The sequence below is a fragment of the Alligator mississippiensis genome, chromosome 15 (genome assembly GCF_030867095.1).
Source record: "Alligator mississippiensis isolate rAllMis1 chromosome 15, rAllMis1, whole genome shotgun sequence".
In the NCBI taxonomy this organism is placed as follows: domain Eukaryota; kingdom Metazoa; phylum Chordata; order Crocodylia; family Alligatoridae; genus Alligator; species Alligator mississippiensis.
In genome coordinates this window covers 18,547,898-18,567,872 of record NC_081838.1, presented here as the reverse complement: position 1 = coordinate 18,567,872, position 19,975 = coordinate 18,547,898, and the positions used below count along the sequence as shown (strand labels likewise).

Below are 19,975 nucleotides of genomic sequence, written 5' to 3'. Positions count from 1 at the left end.
TCAAGGCATCCCTCTCTAGACTCAACTTCCCCGAACACTGATCCGATTCCCATAGCTAATCGTACCCGACAATGAGTACCTGCCCCTAGCCTTCTGGCTTCCCTAAGAGAATACCCTGTGCCTGGTGAGGGTGGAGAAGTTATCAGTCACTGGAAACACGCTCCATTCTCCACCACCGACCTCTTAAACTGGCAAGAAAACACCCCCAGGCTCAGAGATGATCCCGAAGTAGTTCTAAGGCACGTCAAAACCATTTTCATGACTAATAACCCCTCCTGGTCAGATGTCATGCAGCTTCTCAAAAGCCTCTTAACCTCAGATGAGAACACCCTTCAGACTACTTTAAAAGACTCTGTAAAGCTATACGTCAGTATAGACACATGGACCCCGAGACACCTGCCACTTTGCCTGTGTTAAGACTTGTATTCATAAGTCAGGCTAGCAAAGATATTAAAAAGAAGCTCCAACATGACACTGAGGGTGTTGAGAGTAAATCCATGGCAGAAATCTTAGCCATTGCTACTACAACTTTTAATGGAAGGGAAAAAAAAAAGAAAAAAAACCCCAAAAGATGCAGAAGAACCAGTCTTTTGAGATCATAAAGCTGCCTGCAGCTTACTTCTCTGCACAATTAGATCCAGTGGCAAAGGGGGGAGTAGGCTGCCTTCATGCAGTGGCAGCAGCTGCAACAATAGTTGAAAAAGCCCAGGAATTAGTCCTCGGATACCCCCTTATCCTAAAGGCTCCACACACAGTAGCCCTCCTCTTCCAAAAAATACTCAACATTTTTCTCATCAGAGAATAAACAAATAGAAAACCACACTTTTAATGGCTACAAACCTTGTCATAGAGAGATGCAATACCCTGAATCCAACTACTCTATTACCTCTACCCAGCGACGGGGAACCAGACTCCCACGATTGCCTTCAAGTTGCAGCATTTTCATACAAACCCAGGGCAGATCTTAGTGACTTACCCTTAGACAACCCTGACTTGATTTTTTTGTAGATGGCTCTTCAAAATTAGTCAATGGAGTTAGAAGAACAGGTTATGCAGTAGTAACTCCATTTGAAGTACTTGAAGCTGAACCACTGCCTGGGCAGTTGAGCTCACAGGCGGCTGAACTTACTGCCCTTACAGAAGCTTGTCAATTAACATTGGGCTACTTTGTAAATATTTGGACTGATTCTAAGTATGCCTTTGGAATCTGTCGTGCCACTAGACAATTGTGGAAACAGAGGGGATTTATGACAGCCTCTGGAACTAAAATATCAAATGCTAAACAAGTCTGTGATCTCCTACAAGCTATAATGTTGCCAAAAGCCATAGCTGTAATGTATTGCCCAGCCCATACCAAAAAGGGAGATCAAGTCTCAAAAGGCAATGCCCTGGCCGACGCTGCAGCTCAAACAGCAGCCTTACAGCCACTATCCGCCCTAGCCTTCCAAGCTCAAATTCCTTAGTCAAAGGCATATTTGGAAATATTGCTAGAGCCAAAAATGTACAAGTCTGCACCACCTTTAGAACAACAGAAATGGAAAGCGTCAGGAGCCACCTGTGAAAAAGATGGAATATGGCGATTGCCAGATGAAAGGATAGTGCTACCTAAAGCAGCCCTTAGACCCTATCTACAACAACTCCATCAAAGCGAGCATTTAGGTTGTGAAAAACTTGCCACTATCACTAACAGGCTGTTCTACGCAACCGGAGTTTACCAGGAAGCAAAAAGGCTTTTAGAACACTGCAGTATATGCAAAAGTTTAATATCAAAGGAAAAAAATCAGGACCCCCTGGAGCCCACCCCTGGGCTTATACTCCCTTTGAAAGACTACAAATAGATTTTGCTGAGATGCCTAAAGACAATGGGTACAAAAACCTCCTAGTAATTGTTGACCAACTCACGGGATGGGTAAAAGCCTTCCCCACCAGAACAGCTACAGCACAACTAGTAAAACTAGTTGTAAAACTAGTAAAAATACTCCTTAATGAAATTATACCCAGGTTTGTCCTCCACATATCATTGAAAGCGATCAAGGATCGCATTTTACTGCTGACATAAACAAAACACTGGCCAGCTGCCTAGGAATAGAATAAAAATTCCATACCCCTTGGCACCCAGAAAGCTCAGGACAAGTAGAGAGAATGAATCAGACCCTGAAACAAAAATTAAAAAGCTATGTGCTGAGAGCGGGTTAAAATGGACTAAGATTCTCCCGCTGGCTCTTATGTCCATCAAAACGACCCCCAGGAGAAAACTAAAGCTGAGCCCTTACAAACTGCTGTTTAGACACCCTGTCCCCCAACACTTCCCCTTACTACCGGCTCACACTTCTTCTCTTTTAGGCGATGAAGGACTCACCTCTTATATTTTATCTCTACAGTCTCAGTTAAAATCTCTCCATAGGTATACTGCTTTAAGCCAACCCCTTCCTGCCGATGTCCCAGCACATCGCATCCAGCTTGGAGACTGGGTGTATATAAAAACTTGGAAACAGTCTCCCCTTGAACCTAAGTGGCAAGAACCATATCAAGTCCTCCTCACCTCCCACACCGCCGTAAAAGTAGCAGAAAAGGACAACTAGATTCATTATACTCGTACAAAGAAGACAGAAGTTTCACCAGAGCTCAGGATCGGCTCCAACACGAGCTTCCCTGACCTGGAAAAGGGGAAGCCAGAAGAAGACAACTGCGGACTTCGCGGGAGCACCGCACGCCCACCTGACCGCGACAAGGGTGAGCCAGAAGCAGACGAAAAAATAAAAACAAACACCTCCTGGACCTGCAGCCCATTAGATAATATAAAACTCAAACTAACCGAAGTCCATTAATAAACTGTCACCCTTTTGGGGTCCTGCCCAGCCCAGGGAGCACCGAACTCCAAGTACTGCATCCTCTAGACACTTTTGGATCAACTGAAACCGAGCACTTTGAGACTGTAACATGTCCCAGAAGATCAGTTATTGGAGCTGCAGGGTTGTGCATACTGTTTGTGCTGATTTTGTTATAATATGGTTTTTATAACTATGTTATTTCTAATCTTTCTTTTTGCTGGAGAAATAAGTCTTTCACAGGGGTCGGCTATAGCTGCCAGTTGCTGCAGTTGTGCTAATCCTGGTGCCCGAGGTTTTCCTGTCTGGATAAGTGATTCAATCAAACTCTCTGATATAGACAGGAAGGTCAACATTGCCCGCTGGTATCCTCCCTCACATTGCTGTTGTTCAGCAGAGGTTCGGGTATTTACTTATGGAACAGAATATTGTGTAAAGCCCAGCCACCCAGTTTTCAGACAATTTGCAGAGTTTCCTCAGGCTAAGACTACTCTTAAACCTACTGTTGCCCATAATAATATGTACCTCCAATACGTTGAGAGAGCCGCTAAAGCAGAAAACCAAAGTGACTATTGGGTGTGCAGTCATTTTCCTCTCCACACCCAAGGAGAAATTTCCATGACTCCCATCCCCTTGGGCCCCATCGAGTCACTTTTAAACCCCTCTAATAACCAAGCTTGGGACCAAAGTCAGCAGGAGTTCCTTTTAATAAAGCCTGTTGTTGGAGATTGGTGTTTCTATGTAAACTGCTCAGTACCAGACTGCATTAATTTAGGCACAAGCATATGTCACTACTATTTTACTAGTTCAAGTGGAGGAGACTGGCGTAATAATAACACAGCAACTCCTACCTATTGCAGCTCTTACAATGATTTCTACAGCAGCAAAAATTTAACCAAGGGCACTAATCCTATCTGCACCCCCATCTCCTCTTTAAATAATACCTTGTGGTATTGTTTGTACACTGATACCTCCCAGGGACAATGCTTCTTCAATGGAACTGCAAATCCTTCCTTCAAATCAAAGGGTGAACACGGGGTGCTAGGATTAGGAAACGGAGGCCAAATACCTCCTAAGTATTCAAACCTCACTGCTTTAAAAGGACAATACTGGGTCTGTGGCTCCCATGCCTACCATAAAATCCCTGCCAAAGGAAAAGGTATCTGCTATCCGGCACTGCTAAAACCCTCTACGTCCTTCGCCACGCACCTTCCACGGGGCAGGTGGCGAAACAAGAGAGATTTACAAGAAAGCCGTGATATAGCAGACAAATATCAAAAAGCTCAACTTACCAAGGGAGTATTACTCAGGTGTTCCCTTGCAAGTATGCTCCCAGGAATAGGCACTGTGCGTCTTAAAAAATTTACATTATGCCTCCAAGCTGTGATAGAAATCATGGCTCACTAATTCAGCGAAGGTCACAAAGACCTCTCAAAGGCCGTTGCTGCCTCGGCTGACACCCAAGAAGAACTCCGACAAATGGTAATTCAAAACCATATAGCCCTTGATCTTCTCCTTGCTGCTCAAGGGGGAGCTTGTGCGGTTATCGGACCAGAATGTTGCGTTTGGGTTAACAGTTCTTTTACAATAGTACAAACCCACCTCAATGATGCAGCTGTCCATATCCAAAAAGCCGAAGATGTAGCTAAAATCCCCAAAGATGCAGCTCTTAGCTGGCTTACTAACTGGTTCTCTTCCCTTACAGGATGGCTTAGACCTTTTATGCTAAGTATAATTAAAATAGTTATAACTATAGTCTGCCTGTTATGTTGTTTTCAGTGTCTATGCTCTCTAGGACAACAGTTTATACAAAGGCAAGTAAAAATAAATGGTCAGTTTATACAAATATCCAGCATCAATTATCAAAACCTAACCCCACAAGAAGTTAAATACCTAAAAGTGTGTTCCAAAATTCCCTCTGAAAAATTAAAACAAAGGGAGGACCTCTGGTGAGCAAGTTTGTTATTACCCTGAAATAGAATAGTTTTCTGATAGCATACTGTTAAGTTAACAATAATTTAGATTATTAAGAAGTATTAGCTTTACAGCTGAATACAAGGCATGACCTGTGGCCTAGCAATGCAGCTGACCACAAGGCAGAATGATAGCTAAGCCTTTGCTTGTGTCAAGTAATCATTTTAACTGTATTAAGCATTTTCTGAGTTAAAAAGTGGATCTGGGTCTGTGTGCTGAAAAATCAGCTACAGCAAGAAGTAAGATAAGACAGGGAAGCTATTGTTCTGGGTGCAGTGGTTGTGTCCTTGAGAAGTATCTACTACTGTGTAAGGTTTTGCTAACCTATTATAATGTTACTGTTACTTAACTTTTAGCTTTTAAAAAAAAGTGCTAGTTCAGCTTAATAGAAATATGCTGTTACAAAGATTTGTAAAGCACCGCCCAAATATTGCTTTTTTGTTAACCCTGTAAGTCTTGCCTTATTGTAATAAGTATAAAAGATCGCCTCACCCTTGAGGGGGGGCCATTTTGCCTTTTGCTGGCTTTATGGTCTTTGCTCGAGCAAATAAACAGCTGTCTGTCTTTACCCGTGTTGTCTGTCTATCAAATTTCAGCCAGACAACGAACCTTAGGGAGGTTTCTCCCACCACAGGAGCAGGTCGAGGCTGCTCGGGCCCCACCTGGTGCATGGATCGGCACAAGGACACTCGGCCCTGGGAGCAGCTTGAGCCTGCTCATGTTAGCCCCGGCTCTAGGCTGAGTAACCGGAGCCCCGCAGTGTGGCTCCACATTAAACTAAAAGAGCCCCAGTGCCCAGAGCAGGGCCCGGGAAGGAGAAGGACCCCCGGTGTGAGGCCGGGGAACCGGAGCTAGTAAGGGCTCAGCCCTGGTGGAAGCTCCCTGGGTGCCCAGAGCAGGGCACCAGGCCATCAAGAAGAGCCAGAGGCACCACCGGAGAGAGGCCCTCGTGGGATTGGCCACCAGGAGACAAGCCTTGGCTGCTTCAGAGCGGGAGTTGCTGGGAAAGCGGGTCCCACAGGGAGGTGGGCTTGGGAGAGGAAGGTCTGCAGCCTCCACCCTCCTCCAGTGTGGGGGGGCCATGTCCACATCCCAGGGCCCTAAAGGGGAGGGGCTCAGGAAACACCCCCTTACTTTGTGATCGTTGTTGTTTCATATTGCAGAGGTTAATATAGTTATGGGTACTCCCTAGGGGAACTCATACGGGTTTATCTGTCTTTATTGCCTATTATTGGAACGTACCTGTATTGTTGCTTGTGTACGTCCATGGTATTGCTACCTCAACTTACCTGAGTTGCCTAGGTTGATGCTCATATGTGTTTATTGTGTCGATGCCTTGGCTTACCTGTTAAAGGGTTAATGCTTATTTTGTGCAGGAGGGTTAATTATCATATATGCTGTGAATCACCCGGTTTATGTTCTTGTAGTCCCTCAAAGTGGTATAATATCTTGATTGCAGGTTAATTAATATGTGGTGCCACATGTTAATTTTATTGTAAATATTTAATGTTCCTTACATATATATTTATTTATTGTAGCAATCAATTTTGTATGTAGTTAAGTGCTTGGTCTCAGCCTGGCTCTGTAGAGAGGAGAGGGAACTGCTCCCAGGTGGCAGGCCCCTCTCTCAGCACTCTGCCTGACCGCCACCCCTTCCACTGGCAGACAGGGCACATCCCTGGGTGTACCCAGGCTACAGAAGCTGGAGAGAGGCCAGAGAAAGAGCCACTCGTATGATTAAAGGCCTGAAGAGCAAGCCATGCGAGGAAAGGCTGACAGATATGGGACTGTTCGGCCTAGCATAGGGAAGACTTAGTGGGGATTTGAAGACAGTTTACACATGTATCGGGTGAGCATCAGGGGCTAGGTGAACAACTGTTCCCCAAAACATCCCAGGGGAAAACCAGGAACAACAGTCATAAACGCCTAGAAAAATGTTCTGAGACCAGGCTGTGTTTTGTGATTGGAGGGAAGGGTTTTTTCCCTTTTTCCCCCCTCTATTACAGCTGATGTTAGTTAAGACGGTCTGGGCTTTGCATTTCCAGCTGCTCACAGGCAGGAGGAGGAGCAGAGGTCATTGCTGCAGCCGCACTGGGGACAGCTGCAATGTTCCCCGCTCATAGACACCGCTGCTGGGAAACCTCTGCAGGATCGGGCCCTTGAAAGCCCAGGGGCCTCTGTGTGGGATGGCTGGAGAGTGCGGGCAGCCAGGGGCTTCACGCTCTCATGTCATTAGCAACTAGACAGCTGCCTCAAACAGGTGCCCAAAGCATTACAACAAATCATTGTGGCCACAAGCTTGGGCAGGATCGGCTCTTTGCTTGGGCATGTGCAGCCACAAATATATTCGGGCAGGCAGAAGGGCAACGTCTGTTTGCAACCCAGCAGAGAGCACGAAGTAGGAGACAAAAGAGTCTGGTGGCATCTCTGGGCCCCTTTCCTATGGAAGAGCCAAGGATGAGGCTCTTCATGGTCAGCACTCACCTTGCAGTCCCTGCCCCCTCCTGCAGCCACCTCTGTGTGATGGGAGGCAAGACAAGGACCCTCAACACTGTCACATGCGGAGATGCTCCCACTGGACGTGGCCAGAACAAGTCTAGCTGCACCAGACACTGGAACGACCGTGAATGGGAACGTGGGCAGCTACATCTCACATGGGCATATGTCACAGCCCTGTGGGCCAGGGCAGGGTTGTATCAGGGGCTGATTCTTGGGTGAGCATCTCGAATGGTTGGGGTGGGGAGAGCGGTGCTGCTGTCTGCTATCAGACACAGGCAGCAAATGCAGAGAGCTGAGCCTGACCCCGGAGGCTGTGGTACAAAGACCCAGGCAAGCAGCCCTGAGGTTTTCCATGTCAGCGCAGATGTGTGAGCTCACTTTATATTTAGTGCCATATATTTGGTCGTTGTTTTTCCGGCCGCCGCCTCTGTTTAGATAGAGATCAGCCTTAGAGAGGGATAAAGATCTCAGTTCTTGTCTTTAAGTCCGTGCTGACGGCTGCGCGTCAGGCCCCAGCCGGGGGAGAGGCTGAGACTAAAGCCATCTCCACAAACAAAGCCATGTGGGGAACACAGGGGTTGGAGATGAGGAGGAACTTTCTGATTTTTAGGGTTGTCGAGCACTGAGCAGGCACCTAGAGACTCTGTGGGGTCTCCATCCCTGGAAGTGCTCAAGACCAGGTTGGACGGACCCTTAGCTTGGATGGTTCAGTCAGGGCTGATCCTGCCTGGAGCAGGGGCCAGACTAGCTGTGACCCTGTGAGGTCTCTTCTGGCCCTCCTTTCCTAGGATCCTCTCTTCTTTGCTGGCCCTTTTCCCTTTGAGCCCAGTCAATTGCTAAGCCAGCATTGGTTAAGGGCTGGAAATTACCAATTCGGCCTCCGCGAAGACTTGCCTTGCTACTGTAGGTTGTGGTTCAGTGTGTGAGAAGGCTAAAGGGCGCCAGCTCACCCCGTCTAGATAAGTGAGCTCAAGAAAACACCATTACAGGAAAAACAGAGCAGAGTGCTAAGTGTGTCACGCAGCAGTCATGTAGACCTACAGCAGTGCAAGTGCACACTAAGACTGACCACAAAAGCAGGCTGGGCACAGGCGTGAAAGTGAGCTGGGGGGGGCATTAAAACTGGGGTGGGAGGGAGAATGCGGTGGTTGTTTTTTCTTTCAAGCTTAATATAGTAATTAAAATGCACACATAAATAAAGTCACCACTGCTGCTTTCTGGCTCTGTGGCCAGATCACAATATGGGTGAGTGTTTGTGGCTCAAGCGGGCTTCTGTGCAACTACAGTGGTCTCTACCAGCCACCGCCTGCAAAAGAAGTCACACCCCTAAAATCATCAATAGCTGGTTTTTTAAAGTTTGGGAAGGTTTAGCAATGGGAAAGTTGTGCTACCAAGTCCATGTTCTACAGTGGAGCAGAAAAAAAATTGTCTCAATTGGAAATTTGGTGGTAATGTTTGGAATTTGCTCAAAGAAAAATCTTCTCTTGCCTCCAAACCAGAAGGTTGCAGACAAGTTTTTGAACACTGAAGGAAAGTGCAAGGTCCGAGAACTAAAGCTTAAGAACAGATTTGGAATACATTTAAGATTTAAAAGCACAAGACAGTGAGATTTGTATTATGCAGAGCTCTTGGGAAGAAGCTGGGCTAGATTATGAAATATTATAGTGAGATGAAGAAACACAAAAAGTTAAGCACAAAGGAAACAAGGACTCATCAGAGACTGAAAGAAGAGAAGAAAAGAACTGAAGACTCTTGGGGGCACTGCTGTGGGTTCAGGGAGCCCTGCTGATAGAAGATAAGTATCTGTCTTGATGTGTATTTTAGGGGATTGGATCTGTCTTTAAATGTTCCTTCTGTTCTTTGCTAAGTTAAGGTTCATGAATAAATAAAGACTTAAAGACCCCTTTCACCATCCATCCCACCTAGATGGGTCCACCTAGAGGGTCTCATCCCGGCCCCCCAGAAGCTACCTCCAAGCATGTCCCTCTCTGCTCTTTCCACTTGCCGCAGGAGGAGATGCATGCGGCTGCACACTGCGATGTGCAAGAGCCTGGGACTGCACTGCTCACGTCACTCATCACAAACAAAGCAATGTGAAGCAGTTAATCACACAGCTCATGGGATGGGGACACTCACCACATGCACCTCCATCTCTGCCCTAAAACACCCCAAGCAGCCCCCAAGACGAAGCCTGACCCTGAACCCATCATCACACCAACAAGGTAGCCATGGAATCAGGTGAACAGAGGAAAGCAACACAGAAAAAGCAAATGAAAAATCTCCCAAATGATTCCTGAGCCTGTGTCTCGTGGGCAGAAGTGACTGGTGCATTTATAAACCACATCCCAATTACCTGGAAAGAGGATCAGGCTTCTCAGTCACCTGGGGACACTGCTAAATGTTTCCCCAAATCTCTGCTGCAAATAAAGGTTCATCCTGAGCAGGGTGAAGTGCCAGAGACCATGCGAAGGCCACTCGGCCTGTCACTGCTCCATGGAAGCGGCCTTGAAAGAAAGCCCCCTGCATCAGCTCAGCAGTGTGTGCACGGCCCCACGGGGACGGTTCCCACTGGAAGGGAAGGAGCTGTTCCTGCTCTGTCCTGGGAGGTGCTCCATGGACATGACTGTGTGTCTCCAGCAGGAGCTCAGACGGGGGGAAACCACCACAGCCCTTTGTGTGCCAGGCACAGCCCGAGGGATGTTTCACAGCAAGTCCTTGCATGTCGCGATGCTGAACACACCTGCAACCTGTGCAATTCAATTCACTGAAACCCAGTCTGGTCGATCCAAATCACCTGCTCCGTGGAAGATTGGCCAGCGCATCCTTGCTTGTGCATTCAATGTACCTACAGTAAAGTAAGGACCAACTGAGACTGAAAGTTGAAAAAGGATGTCTGGCTCCATGGTAGATCTCACAGTCATTAATTTTTATGTTAGGGATGGACATGGAGCAGCAGTAAACAGCATGAGATGGACGAGGCAGAGGGGAAGGAAGAGCAAGGACAGCCAAGGTCGGCAGCCTGGTCCCATACAGCCCTGCTCACATGCCCAGACACATGTTGTACGGACACTTAGGGGGACTTGGCTCCTCAGTGGGGGCTTCAGAGAAGTGTGTGTGGGTTATATCCTCACCAGGTATATCCATAGGGCTGTATAAGCATCACTGACAGCAGGCTGGAGAGGTCCTGGCTTTGTCTGCCTTGTGCTGGAAGCATCTTAGAGAGGTCAGAGACACTGGGTTGGGATTCAGTGGGTGGCTGGTTTGCTTTGGGGAGAGTTGAAAGACTTCTTGCAATAAATCCCAGTCTGGTCAGATATTCATGACCGGTGGGTGGTAAGGATCACATCTCTCAGCATGTCGGAGGTCAGTGTCCCACCCCCCAGCACCCTCCTCTTGTAGACATGCCCCCTCCAAGCTGAGACAGGAAACAGGTCTTCTTCCCACGTGACCCAGGCTTTCAGAAAAGGAGACCCATCGAGCAGCCTCACAGCATCCTCCCAGCACTGAAGAGACCACACCATGTGCTGCCCCTGGGCTGGGATCCTGCTCCTCACCCTGCAGGGTAAGTCTTTCAGCTCCACGGTCTTTTCTCCCCACATAAGAACAATTCCCTTGTGCACAGGGATGTCCTGGCAGGATGGAAACACCCGGCTGGGCTGCATGGGAGAGACAGAGATGGGAGAGTTACAGGTTTCAGTCTCTGAGGGATGTAATACAATGGTGTGTGTGTTAAAAACCCCTTGGGAAACAGCACAGCAGTGCAGCAAGTGATCCTCATCTGTGCTCAGTCCAAGCTGGGGGTGATGATATTGCACTGGACACTGGAACGGGGACAATTTTCAGCCCAGCCTGTTGGAGTTTCAGTTGTCATTTCTCCCTGGGACACAGGAATCGTATGGGAAGAGAGGACTGAAAGGAGCAAAAATGGGTTTTGGGGCTTGTGCAAGGGCTGCTTCTGGGGCAGGCAAGGGGCTGTGTGATGCAAACTGGAGAAATTCGTGGTTGTGTTTGCTCCTGGCAGGTAAGAGAGAGGCAGATCTCTGCATTGGGGGAAAATGTGAAGCCTTGGGCTAAGGAAGAAAAAAACTATTTGGCTCCTCTCTGGCAACTCCCAGCCGGGGAACATTGTGGCACCATGCACAGAGAATAAAGTACTCAATAAAGTAAAATTCCCCCTTCTTTCCTATCTAATTTACATTGCTGCATTTTAACTGTTATTAATGTATCTTCCAATATTATCTTCCATCTTACTTCTCTTCACATCGGTCGTGTGGGTCATTTTCCTGTGTGCTTTCCCCACTAACCCCAAATCCTGTCAATCCGTAACTATCACAGGTCATTTTCGAGTTCATAAAACCGTGTCACTTTAGTGAAAGCTGTGGATAAACGGGGATGTTGCAGCGGGGGAGCTGAGTGCACTGGTCCCCCCCATGCATATACCGCACTTTCCTCTGTAGTGGCGGCTTCCCAAAAGCGGCTGAGGCTGCAGCAAAGCCCAGCAGAGATCTGGACGACCCCAGGACAGACCGTGCAGCTGAACTGCACTGTTTCGGATGCAGACGAACTTGTAACCTGGTACAAAGAGTGCCGGGACGGCAGTCTGCAGTCGGTTTCCCAGAATGCTAAATCTTTACCTGAGGAACGAAAATACTCGAGTAAAGTGAGCAGCTCAGGAAAAGCGATCTCTCTAGTCATCAGCGATGTACGGGAGGAGGATTCTGGAGTGTATTACTGTGCCTTCGATATATATGTAGACAACAACTTCAGGAACAGGACCAGGCTGATCGTTTCTGGTGAGTTCCCAACAGGTCACAAATCGTCAGTCCAGAGACAGGAGGCAAAAAAATTCCCCTTTTGCACAACTCTGCCCCCCCAGCATCAGCTCCAAGCTGGGAGTGAGGTCAGGGCCGGCAGGGGCCAGGCAGTGCCCCGGGCAGGGGGTGGGAGCAGGAGACCTGGGCTCTGGGTCTCACTCAACGGACCCACGATTTCAACCATCTCAGCTCCCAGCAGCTCCCACGTGGGAGCCCAAAGACATGGCCAGGATTTCCAAACTGCAGCCCCAGCAGCCGAGACCCCAGTTCAGGGAGCTGGTTCTGGGCACCAGGGAGAAATCTCCCCCCGAGCTCCTGTCCTGCAGACTCCCGCTCCAGCCTCTGGGGCTCAAGGGCCTGGTGTAAAGGCTCATGTCATGGTTCAGGCTGCACCAGGCAGCATCTCCCTCTGCCTGCGGTGTGGGGGGAGCAAGCACCCCCATGTCCCTGCTGTGGATTCCCCCCGATGCCCAATGCACAGACCCAGAGGAAAGGGAGGGAGAGAGGCAGGAACCATGTGGGCTGGGCCCCGGGGCCACCCCCCAGCAGATGGGAATGAATCCACCTGGGAGATGTCCACTGGTGGCTCCTGTGCTGCGCTGCTCCTTCCCAGCTCTTATTGCCATTGGGGAAACCGAGGCACAGAGCAGAGCGGCCAACAGCTCTCCAGGGGCACTCAGCAAGGCAGTGGCCAGGGGGCTTTTCTGTCTCCCTGGCTTACGTTGTTCCCACCAGACCAGGTCTCCTTCTGTAACCTGTGCCCTAGGCAGGGGCTGCTGCCACTGAGACAAAAATAGTTGGGGCCATGTCCCATCCGCAGTTTGGTGTTGAAACGGGGGTAAACCAAGCCCCGGGCATCTCAGCTTTCCTGCCAGGGCTGGGTGGGCACTAGCTGCCCTCTGGTCCTGATGCTCCCACTCTCCTGCAGATGCCCCCCAGCCCAGCCTTGCCATCCTGATGCCTTTGCCCACAGAGGAGACCGAGCTCCCAGACACCATCCCCCTGCTCTGCCTGCTCTCCCCGTATGCTCAGGCCTGGGGGGCACCTCTCTGGGATGTTGGGGAGGGGTCGACACTGCCGGCAGATGCAGGAGCCCTGCATGGGGAAGGTGCTTGGAGCCTGACAACAGTCCCCAAGGAGAGGTGGGACGCGGGGACACACTACACGTGCTGGACCAGAGAGCAGGGAACTGGGAGAAAAGTCAGCACCATCACAGCCAAGGCAATGGGCATCACATCGAAGGGTAGGTGAAGCCGCTCCCTGGGCATTGTCCCTGCCCCTCACCATGGCCTCTGGGAACAGCGCCTCGCCTGCTCCCAGCTGCATGCTTTGTGCCCTGCTCTCAGCGTCTCCTCTCCCCACAGGGCCCTGCTGGGTTGTGCGCTGGGTGGGGCTGCCCTGCGTCTGCCTCCTCCTACTGATCCAGGTCCTCATCCTGCTCTCCACCAGGTGCCCCCGCACAGGTAACAGCCACAGCAAGCACTAGGGTCAACCTCCGACCCCATCCCAGCCGCACTAATAACCCCTGCTCTGCTTCCTCCAGCAGGAACAGTGGCAGCACCGGGGAGTGACGTGCACCCAAGGCAGAGCCCGGAGGTAACTGCTTCTCCAGCTGTGTCACAGAGATGCTTAGAACTGGGGTCTGGGCTCATCCTGGCCTGGCCCCTCCAGGTCAGCTCTCCAGCAATTCAGTGCAGTCGCTGAAGTAATCACCGATTCCCCTCTTCCCCACTGCTGTCAGCGCTGTGCTGGGTTCATGGCACAGAACTGCTGTGTCCACCCGAGAAGTGGCTGCATGTCTGTGGAGGGACACGGCGCTGTGCATGCAGTACAGGTGACCCTCACCATTCATGGGGGATACATTCTGGAGATCCCTATAAATGGTGAAATCCGTGAATATGGCACTGTATTCATGAACGCAGTGCCCCTGGCGCCTGTGGGGGCACGGCTGTGCTGGCGGCAGCAGGAGCCCAGCCGCAGCAAGTGCAGAACTCCCAAGGAGTTCCTGTAAGCGTATTTAAGATGCGGGTTCTGCATTTGCGAATATTTGATATCGCAAATGTCGAACCTGAGAATAAAAAGGGTTTCCTGTATTGCAAAAGGAAATCCAGGCCAGGGTATTTCTGAGTCTGAGAAAAGTCCCAGGAAGCAGGCGAATGGATGGAGTCGTGTGATCTAATGGGACACATCAACCTTGGCAGTCAGGGCAGGACACCTGAGCCCTCTTTCTGGCTGTGGGTCTGAGGGTCTGAGCAGCTGGGGGATCACGGCCAAGTCCTAGCCCCTCTCTGTGCCTCAGTTTCTCCTCCCACTTCCTGTGTCTGGACATCCCTAAGGTAGCAGTGCAATCCCTTATCCGGTGCTCATACAGCACCGAGCACTGTGGGGCGCAGACCTCAGCCGGGGTCTCCGGGCTGTGCTACCCACAACTGATGTGAGATCTCTCCTCTTGTGTTGCAGACAGAATATGCAGCTGTGAGACACGGCGGCAGAAATGCTTCTGTGTGACTGAAGTGTTCACATGTTCAAACTTCAAATAAAATTTGTGGGCCCGCACGTGTGCATAAGGGAGGGACATGTGAAGCCAAGCAGCTGCTGACTGTGTGAGCGTCTGGGGAACAAGGTGAGAGGGTAGGCTGGCCAACAAACATTGGAGATCACACATGTGAGATGCTGCTTTTCATGGCAAGAACCAAAAATTATGGAGAGGGAAACAGTACATGGGGTGGGACAAGGCGTTTATCAGGCAACAGGGACAGGCAGCCTTGGGCCAGGAAGTCAGCCCCACACTGGCCGCCCGTGAGGCCGAGCAGGGAGCGTGCGTGCCCCATGCAGGGGCCCACCATCCTGCCCCACCACCCCAGTTCCCTTGGGTCTGGGCCCTTCCCTCCCTCCCTCCCTCCCTCCCTGCCCTCCCCCCCCCACCCCCGGCTGCAACGTCTCCCCACAGACTGCAGTCACCCCGGCCACTCGTGGCCGGAAACCTCCCACCTCCTGGTGCCTGAGGGCAGGATCTCCTCCTCTTGATCCCTAGAGCAGGGGCAGAGTTCACCCTTGCAGTCGCACTGTGGAGCTGGTCTGGCGCAGATCATCCCCGGGCAGCAAGAAGCAGCGAACGCCACGGAGCAGCGGTGAAGGGAACAAGAGGCAGCAGCTCGGCAGGGACCAGCTGGGGGTTTCCAGGCCCGATTCCTTTGTGCTCGAGACTTCCCGTTTCCCTTCCACGGGGGCTGAGTCCAGGTCCTCCAGCAGTGGCAGGCTCACACTGTGGCTGGGCACAAACTCCCTGACCCTGTGTGACCGCAGGGGCAGCATCAGATCCCAGCCATAGCAAGTTTGTGCTGGGCTGGGCTGGGCTTGGCAGGAGGTGGCACTTTCCCATCGAGTGCGAGGATTTCTATGAAACCACTTTGCATGAACTGGGCATCCATTAGGGCTGCACCGACCCCAGGAACCGCACAAGCGGAAATTCTGTGCACAGCGGGTAAGGGGACTGACGAGAGGTCTTAGCCCCGCTGTCAGCCCCTCATGGAGAAGGGGCCAACGTGACCCAAGATGTATACCCACCTTCAGTACATATGCACATCACTGAATGGACGCCCATTGAGCAGCCCCATAGTGCAGCTCACACAGCTCCACGCGCAGGGCTGCTTTCTGTCCCAGGCAGCATCCTGGAGCTAAGGAAATCAGCAGGCCTGAGTCCTGCAGCTCCTAGCATCACTGCCCCCTCCTCCAGCTGAATGGCAGCGGGGATCCCCCTTGCACCTTCCAGCCTGGGTACGGCCCTGTCCATACAGGAGATTTGATCTTGTCCCTGCTGGGTTCAGCCCCGGGAAAGCAGCAGTTCCCTGGATCTGCCCCAGACCAGGCTGGAGATGGGGCTCCCTGCTGCAGAGATGTGGGGGGAGTCGGGAGGGATTGCAATTGTGCAGAGTTGGGCAGACAGGACCCAGCGAGCTGCTCTCAGTATAGGGCTGCCTGGGAACACGGCTCAGGATTCATGGATGTGGAGCTGAGAGGTCCCCAGACCATGGGAGGGCTGGGATGTGCGGGTTACCTGGACTGGAGCAGCTACACATCCAGAGGGAGGTCAGAGATACCATCAGCAGCACCAGGAGACCCACCACCATGTAGCGCACGGCCTCCTGCTGGCACCAGCTGCGAGGGGCTGGGGAGGAAGGGGACCACAGAGGAACATCAGGAGCTGAGACTTCCCTGTTTGCCCCATGAACACTTGAGGTTGCAGCTCCTGGGATTCCCAAGCCCCTTCTCCACCTCCAGGACCCAGTCTCGTCCATCAGAGGGGGAGGAAGGAGGCCATGTGTGTCTGGGCATTTTCCTAGGTATGGGCACTGGGGGATGGAGGGTTGCCTATGATCAGCATCCGTCCTGCAGAGCCCACTGTCCCCCTCAGCCTGCCTGCCCATCGCCCCCCACACATGTGGCTCACTCCAGGGGCTGCCACCACTCCTGGACTCTTCCTTCCCCTCTGTTGCTTTCTGTTTTCCCCAAGAAGTGATGGGGTCTGATGCCAGGCAAGGGGGCCACACACAATAAAAGGGGGTGCTGGGAACACAGGGCCTTTCCTCCATCCTGAATGTCTCTGGTAATGGGGAAAGGCCCCCGAGGAACAACAACCTTCCAGCCCTGCAGCTTGGCAAGCAACACACAAGCACACGTGGGGCTGGGATCCTTGGGGAATGAACGGGATTTTTGTCCTTCAGTGAAATGCAACCAGAGTTTTGTCCATGCAAGTTAGAAGCTATTGGCAGTTTCAGTCCTAGGAGCTGGCAAAAAACCACTCACGTGCAGAATACATGGCATGTCTGGTAACACTGCTGCCAGAGGAGTTGAACGTCACCTCACAGGTGACCATTGTGGTGGGCCAGTAGGGGGCGCTCCTGCGTTGAGCCGCCCACCTCCCTGCGCCCGACCACCTTCCAGGCTCCGAGTGCCTCCCTGGGGTGCCTCCCGTCAGGCTGACCCCTTCCCTGGAGCACACCCACTAGCCTAGGGGTCCCGCTGCCACCATCCAAGGCTCTGGACTCACTTCTGGCTCTGCGCACCTTGGAGAACACAGGCCTGATCATCCAATGGGTCCTAGACCCAATACAGGCACTTGGGGCACTTCCCCAAGTCTGGGGCTTATTCAGAAAGTCTCCCTTAGTCCGCAGACCTAAGGGGCCTCCTCGGCATAATTTAGACCCACCCCTCAATAAGTCTCCCACACCGGTCACAAAGGAGAACTTTATTGATTACAGGGGTAGGGCGGAAACAGGGTAAAAGGTAGAGCAATATCATGGAAATATCAGAGGAATCCCATAGAGCAAACCAGGGTGGCTGAGGTAGCCGTTTTAACACGCATCTGAGTTACTGTAAGCTAAATATCTAGTCTGATCTCGAGCAGCTTACTCACTCGCATCGTCCAGAGGTGGTTGGAGTTTCCTCTGGAGGCAGGGCACTCTTGGAGCATGCAGTTATGAGGAGAGAGCCGGGTTCAGATGGTGAAGCTCCTCTCCCAGGTTCAGATTCATCTGGATGACCGCATGGCTAATGGCTGCCTTCTTCCTGGCCCGGGTCTTTTTATCCCCTCTCTGACCTCAGCAGCCCGGTCCAATCGAAGCTGCCAGTGCTGGCCACAAGCCAACCAATCTACAAAGCATCCCTGGCTACCTGGGCCCCTAAGCAGGGCCGGGCTTTTTCCCCCCTGCCCAGGTGACCAGAGCATTTGTTATGCAGACCAGGGAGGGAGATCCCCGCCCTGAGGGATTCAACACCAGCCTGTCAGACTGGCAGAGACAGATCTCTGGAGAGGGGCACAGACGGTGGCATTTCTGCCACAACCATCACCCCACTGGCCCAGCTGGCCCAGGGGATGCTGATGCCATGGATGAGTGTTAAGGACCCATCACTGGCTTCCAGCAAGCGCAGCAGTCTCTGGGCTGGCTCCTCTCCGGGAATGTGCCAGGACACCTGGACGAGGTTGGAGACGCCCCGGATCACACAGGCCAGATGTGCAGGCTCCGTGGCTCCCTTCTCCCCTGCACCAGGGCCCAGGAGCAGCACGGAGCTGCTATCTGTGAAGCTGTCTGGGGAGAAAGGAAGCCAAGAGTTCAGCGGCAGACAGACCCACAGCTGTGGCTGGGCTGCAGCTCAGCTCTGTTATGGAGAGATTAACCCAGATAAAAGTTTACTGGGGAATAAGGAAAGGTGCCATCCCCTGCTGAGCTGGAAGAGAGGAACCAGTCCAATGCATGCCGTTGTAGCCAGGAGAGAGCTGGGCAGCCTTCTCAAGGCAGCACTAGCAGCTTCAGGGGTTCAAAATATTCTCATCTGCTGTCACGGGTCGGAGGGAGAAACATTCCCAGCCTGGCTGCACAGACCGGCCCCACAGAGACCCAGCACTTCCCTGCACCACTTGCCAGGTTTCCCCTGTGAAAAAAAAGCTGCATAGCCCCTTCTCTCTCTGCCTCTAGAACCTAATACTGAACCCATATTGCTTGGCTAAAAACACAGCTTTTTAAAAGCAATTTACAATTCTACGTTCTTAGTTTCTTGTCAGTTTCTAATGGGACGTGAGCAATGAGACACTCAGATATTTCTAATGAAAGAAGCAATGGGTCGTTACCTCCAACGATCACCGTGGTTCCCTTCCCAAAAGTCCATGAGCTGCCGAGGTCATATGCACAGTAATAAATGCCAGACTCATTCCTTTTGATGTCCCTGATTACCAGTGATGTGCTGTGAGTCTGACGCTTGCAAGAAAATTTGCTCACATTTTTATCATCCGCACAGTCCTTAATGCATGTGGGAGCCTTACCCGCCCTTCTCCCATACCACAGTACATACTGTCTCCCTTCCATATCTTCCCTGGAGGAGCAGTGGATCTCTGCTGTCCCACCGACTTCCACAACCAGGAACCGCTGAGGCTGGTACAGATGTAACTGGACTCCCAACGCTGTGGAAACACAACAGGGCAATCGTCAGCTTCCAGCGGGTCTCGGGCTGACACAGGTGCCCCTCACGTCTCAGGACCCGAAGGCATTTGCTGCTAACATTTCTGCTTTCCAGGCAGCCTTGCAGCAGCATTGTAACAACCCGCTCCACAGCAGCCTCCAAGGCCACAAAAAGACACTTGAAATCCAGCCCTGAGCCCAGCGCCGGAGTCTGTGTCCTGCTGAGGATGTTTGTGTCCCTGATCCCAGCAGCACAGTGCCAAGAGCCGTGTCGGTGGTTTACCTAAGGATGAGACAACTAGGGACTTGGCGAGGAACATGATGGACATGAGTATCCTGCCCCTCCAGCCCCAGGGCTGCCATCTAAGTGCACAGCTGCAGTGCAAGGGCTCAGGGCTGGTTGTTTCTGGGGAGGAGCACTGCTGACAGGGACGTGGCTGCTGGGGAGGGGGAGTTTTTTAACCTCATTACCTTGCTGTGCACAGATCTGCATCATATTTCCCTGCATCTGACTGGTGCAAACAGTTACTTTGAGCATTAACACTCATTCATTACACAAGCAGCTAACATGCCTCAAATCATCTCCCCCTTGCCGGCCTGCCCAGAAGAGCCCCAGAAGTGCCTGAGCGGCTCAAGCCCCATTGACTCTAAAGAGCACCCATGGTCCTAAATCTCTTAGGTGCTTGTGAGTCTTATCCTGCTGCTCTGTGTTCAAGCTCTTCAAGCCCCTGATTTCTTACAGGTACACCCCACTCCCCCCATATGAGTGTCTGCAGCCTCTTTGGGTTGGGGTGTTGTTGGCATCTGACATCATCCAAGTCAAAGCTCTGACCTGTGTGAGAAACCAGGCAACGGGAGCAACACCTTTGGAAGCACTTTTGTGGCTTGCAGAAGCCATCTACAA

The 19,975-nt window shown here is 51.5% G+C and overlaps 3 protein-coding genes across 4 annotated transcripts in view; 1 reads left to right on the top strand and 2 right to left on the bottom strand.

The window, feature by feature from the left end:
* The window catches only part of LOC109280587 (uncharacterized), a 29,750-nt gene extending 24,846 nt beyond the window's left edge, over positions 1 to 4,904 (bottom strand). The window contains exon 1 of the mRNA XM_059718285.1: positions 4,121 to 4,904. The gene's annotated coding sequence lies outside the window, so the exon portion shown is untranslated. The remainder of the gene's footprint in view (positions 1 to 4,120) is intronic.
* A 5,828-nt stretch (positions 4,905 to 10,732) lies between these two features.
* Positions 10,733 to 14,671, top strand: LOC106738278 (uncharacterized). The gene is made up of 6 exons (XM_019477348.2): positions 10,733 to 10,863; positions 11,759 to 12,094; positions 13,044 to 13,358; positions 13,480 to 13,578; positions 13,659 to 13,711; positions 14,576 to 14,671. The coding sequence occupies exons 1-6, from the start codon at positions 10,821 to 10,823 to the stop codon at positions 14,621 to 14,623; spliced, it is 894 nt and encodes a 297-aa protein (XP_019332893.1). The 5' UTR covers positions 10,733 to 10,820; the 3' UTR covers positions 14,624 to 14,671.
* Positions 14,672 to 15,052: 381 nt separating this feature from the next.
* LOC132245739 (immunoglobulin lambda-1 light chain-like) lies at positions 15,053 to 19,478 on the bottom strand. 2 transcript variants are annotated; one of them, XR_009457458.1, is made up of 5 exons: positions 19,355 to 19,478; positions 18,744 to 19,073; positions 17,532 to 18,204; positions 16,173 to 16,283; positions 15,053 to 15,407 (listed from the first exon to the last, which is right to left on the bottom strand). XR_009457458.1 is itself a non-coding variant. In XM_059718593.1 (3 exons), exons 1-3 carry the CDS (start codon positions 19,398 to 19,400, stop codon positions 17,900 to 17,902), a joined length of 681 nt encoding a protein of 226 aa, XP_059574576.1. In that variant the 5' UTR covers positions 19,401 to 19,478; the 3' UTR covers positions 17,349 to 17,899. The 2 variants fall into 2 exon arrangements, 1 of the variants encoding a protein (XP_059574576.1); XM_059718593.1 differs by lacking the exons at positions 15,053 to 15,407; positions 16,173 to 16,283 and having other exon boundaries at positions 17,349 to 18,204.
* Between the last annotated feature and the right edge of the window lie 497 nt (positions 19,479 to 19,975).

Bases quoted from the DNA above. Each gene is read 5' to 3' on its own strand.
- LOC132245739 (XM_059718593.1), bottom strand. From the start codon at position 19,400: ATGTCCATCATGTTCCTCGCCAAGTCCCTAGTTGTCTCATCCTTAG. The intron at 19,074-19,354 runs GTAAACCACCGA...GTGTTTCCACAG, and splicing joins CCTAGTTGTCTCATCCTTAG to CGTTGGGAGTCCAGTTACAT. The intron at 18,205-18,743 runs GTAACGACCCAT...CTTTCTCCCCAG, and splicing joins AACCACGGTGATCGTTGGAG to ACAGCTTCACAGATAGCAGC.
- LOC106738278 (XM_019477348.2), top strand. From the start codon at position 10,821: ATGTGCTGCCCCTGGGCTGGGATCCTGCTCCTCACCCTGCAGG. The intron at 10,864-11,758 runs GTAAGTCTTTCA...TTTCCTCTGTAG, and splicing joins CCTGCTCCTCACCCTGCAGG to TGGCGGCTTCCCAAAAGCGG. The intron at 13,359-13,479 runs GTAGGTGAAGCC...CTCTCCCCACAG, and splicing joins AATGGGCATCACATCGAAGG to GGCCCTGCTGGGTTGTGCGC.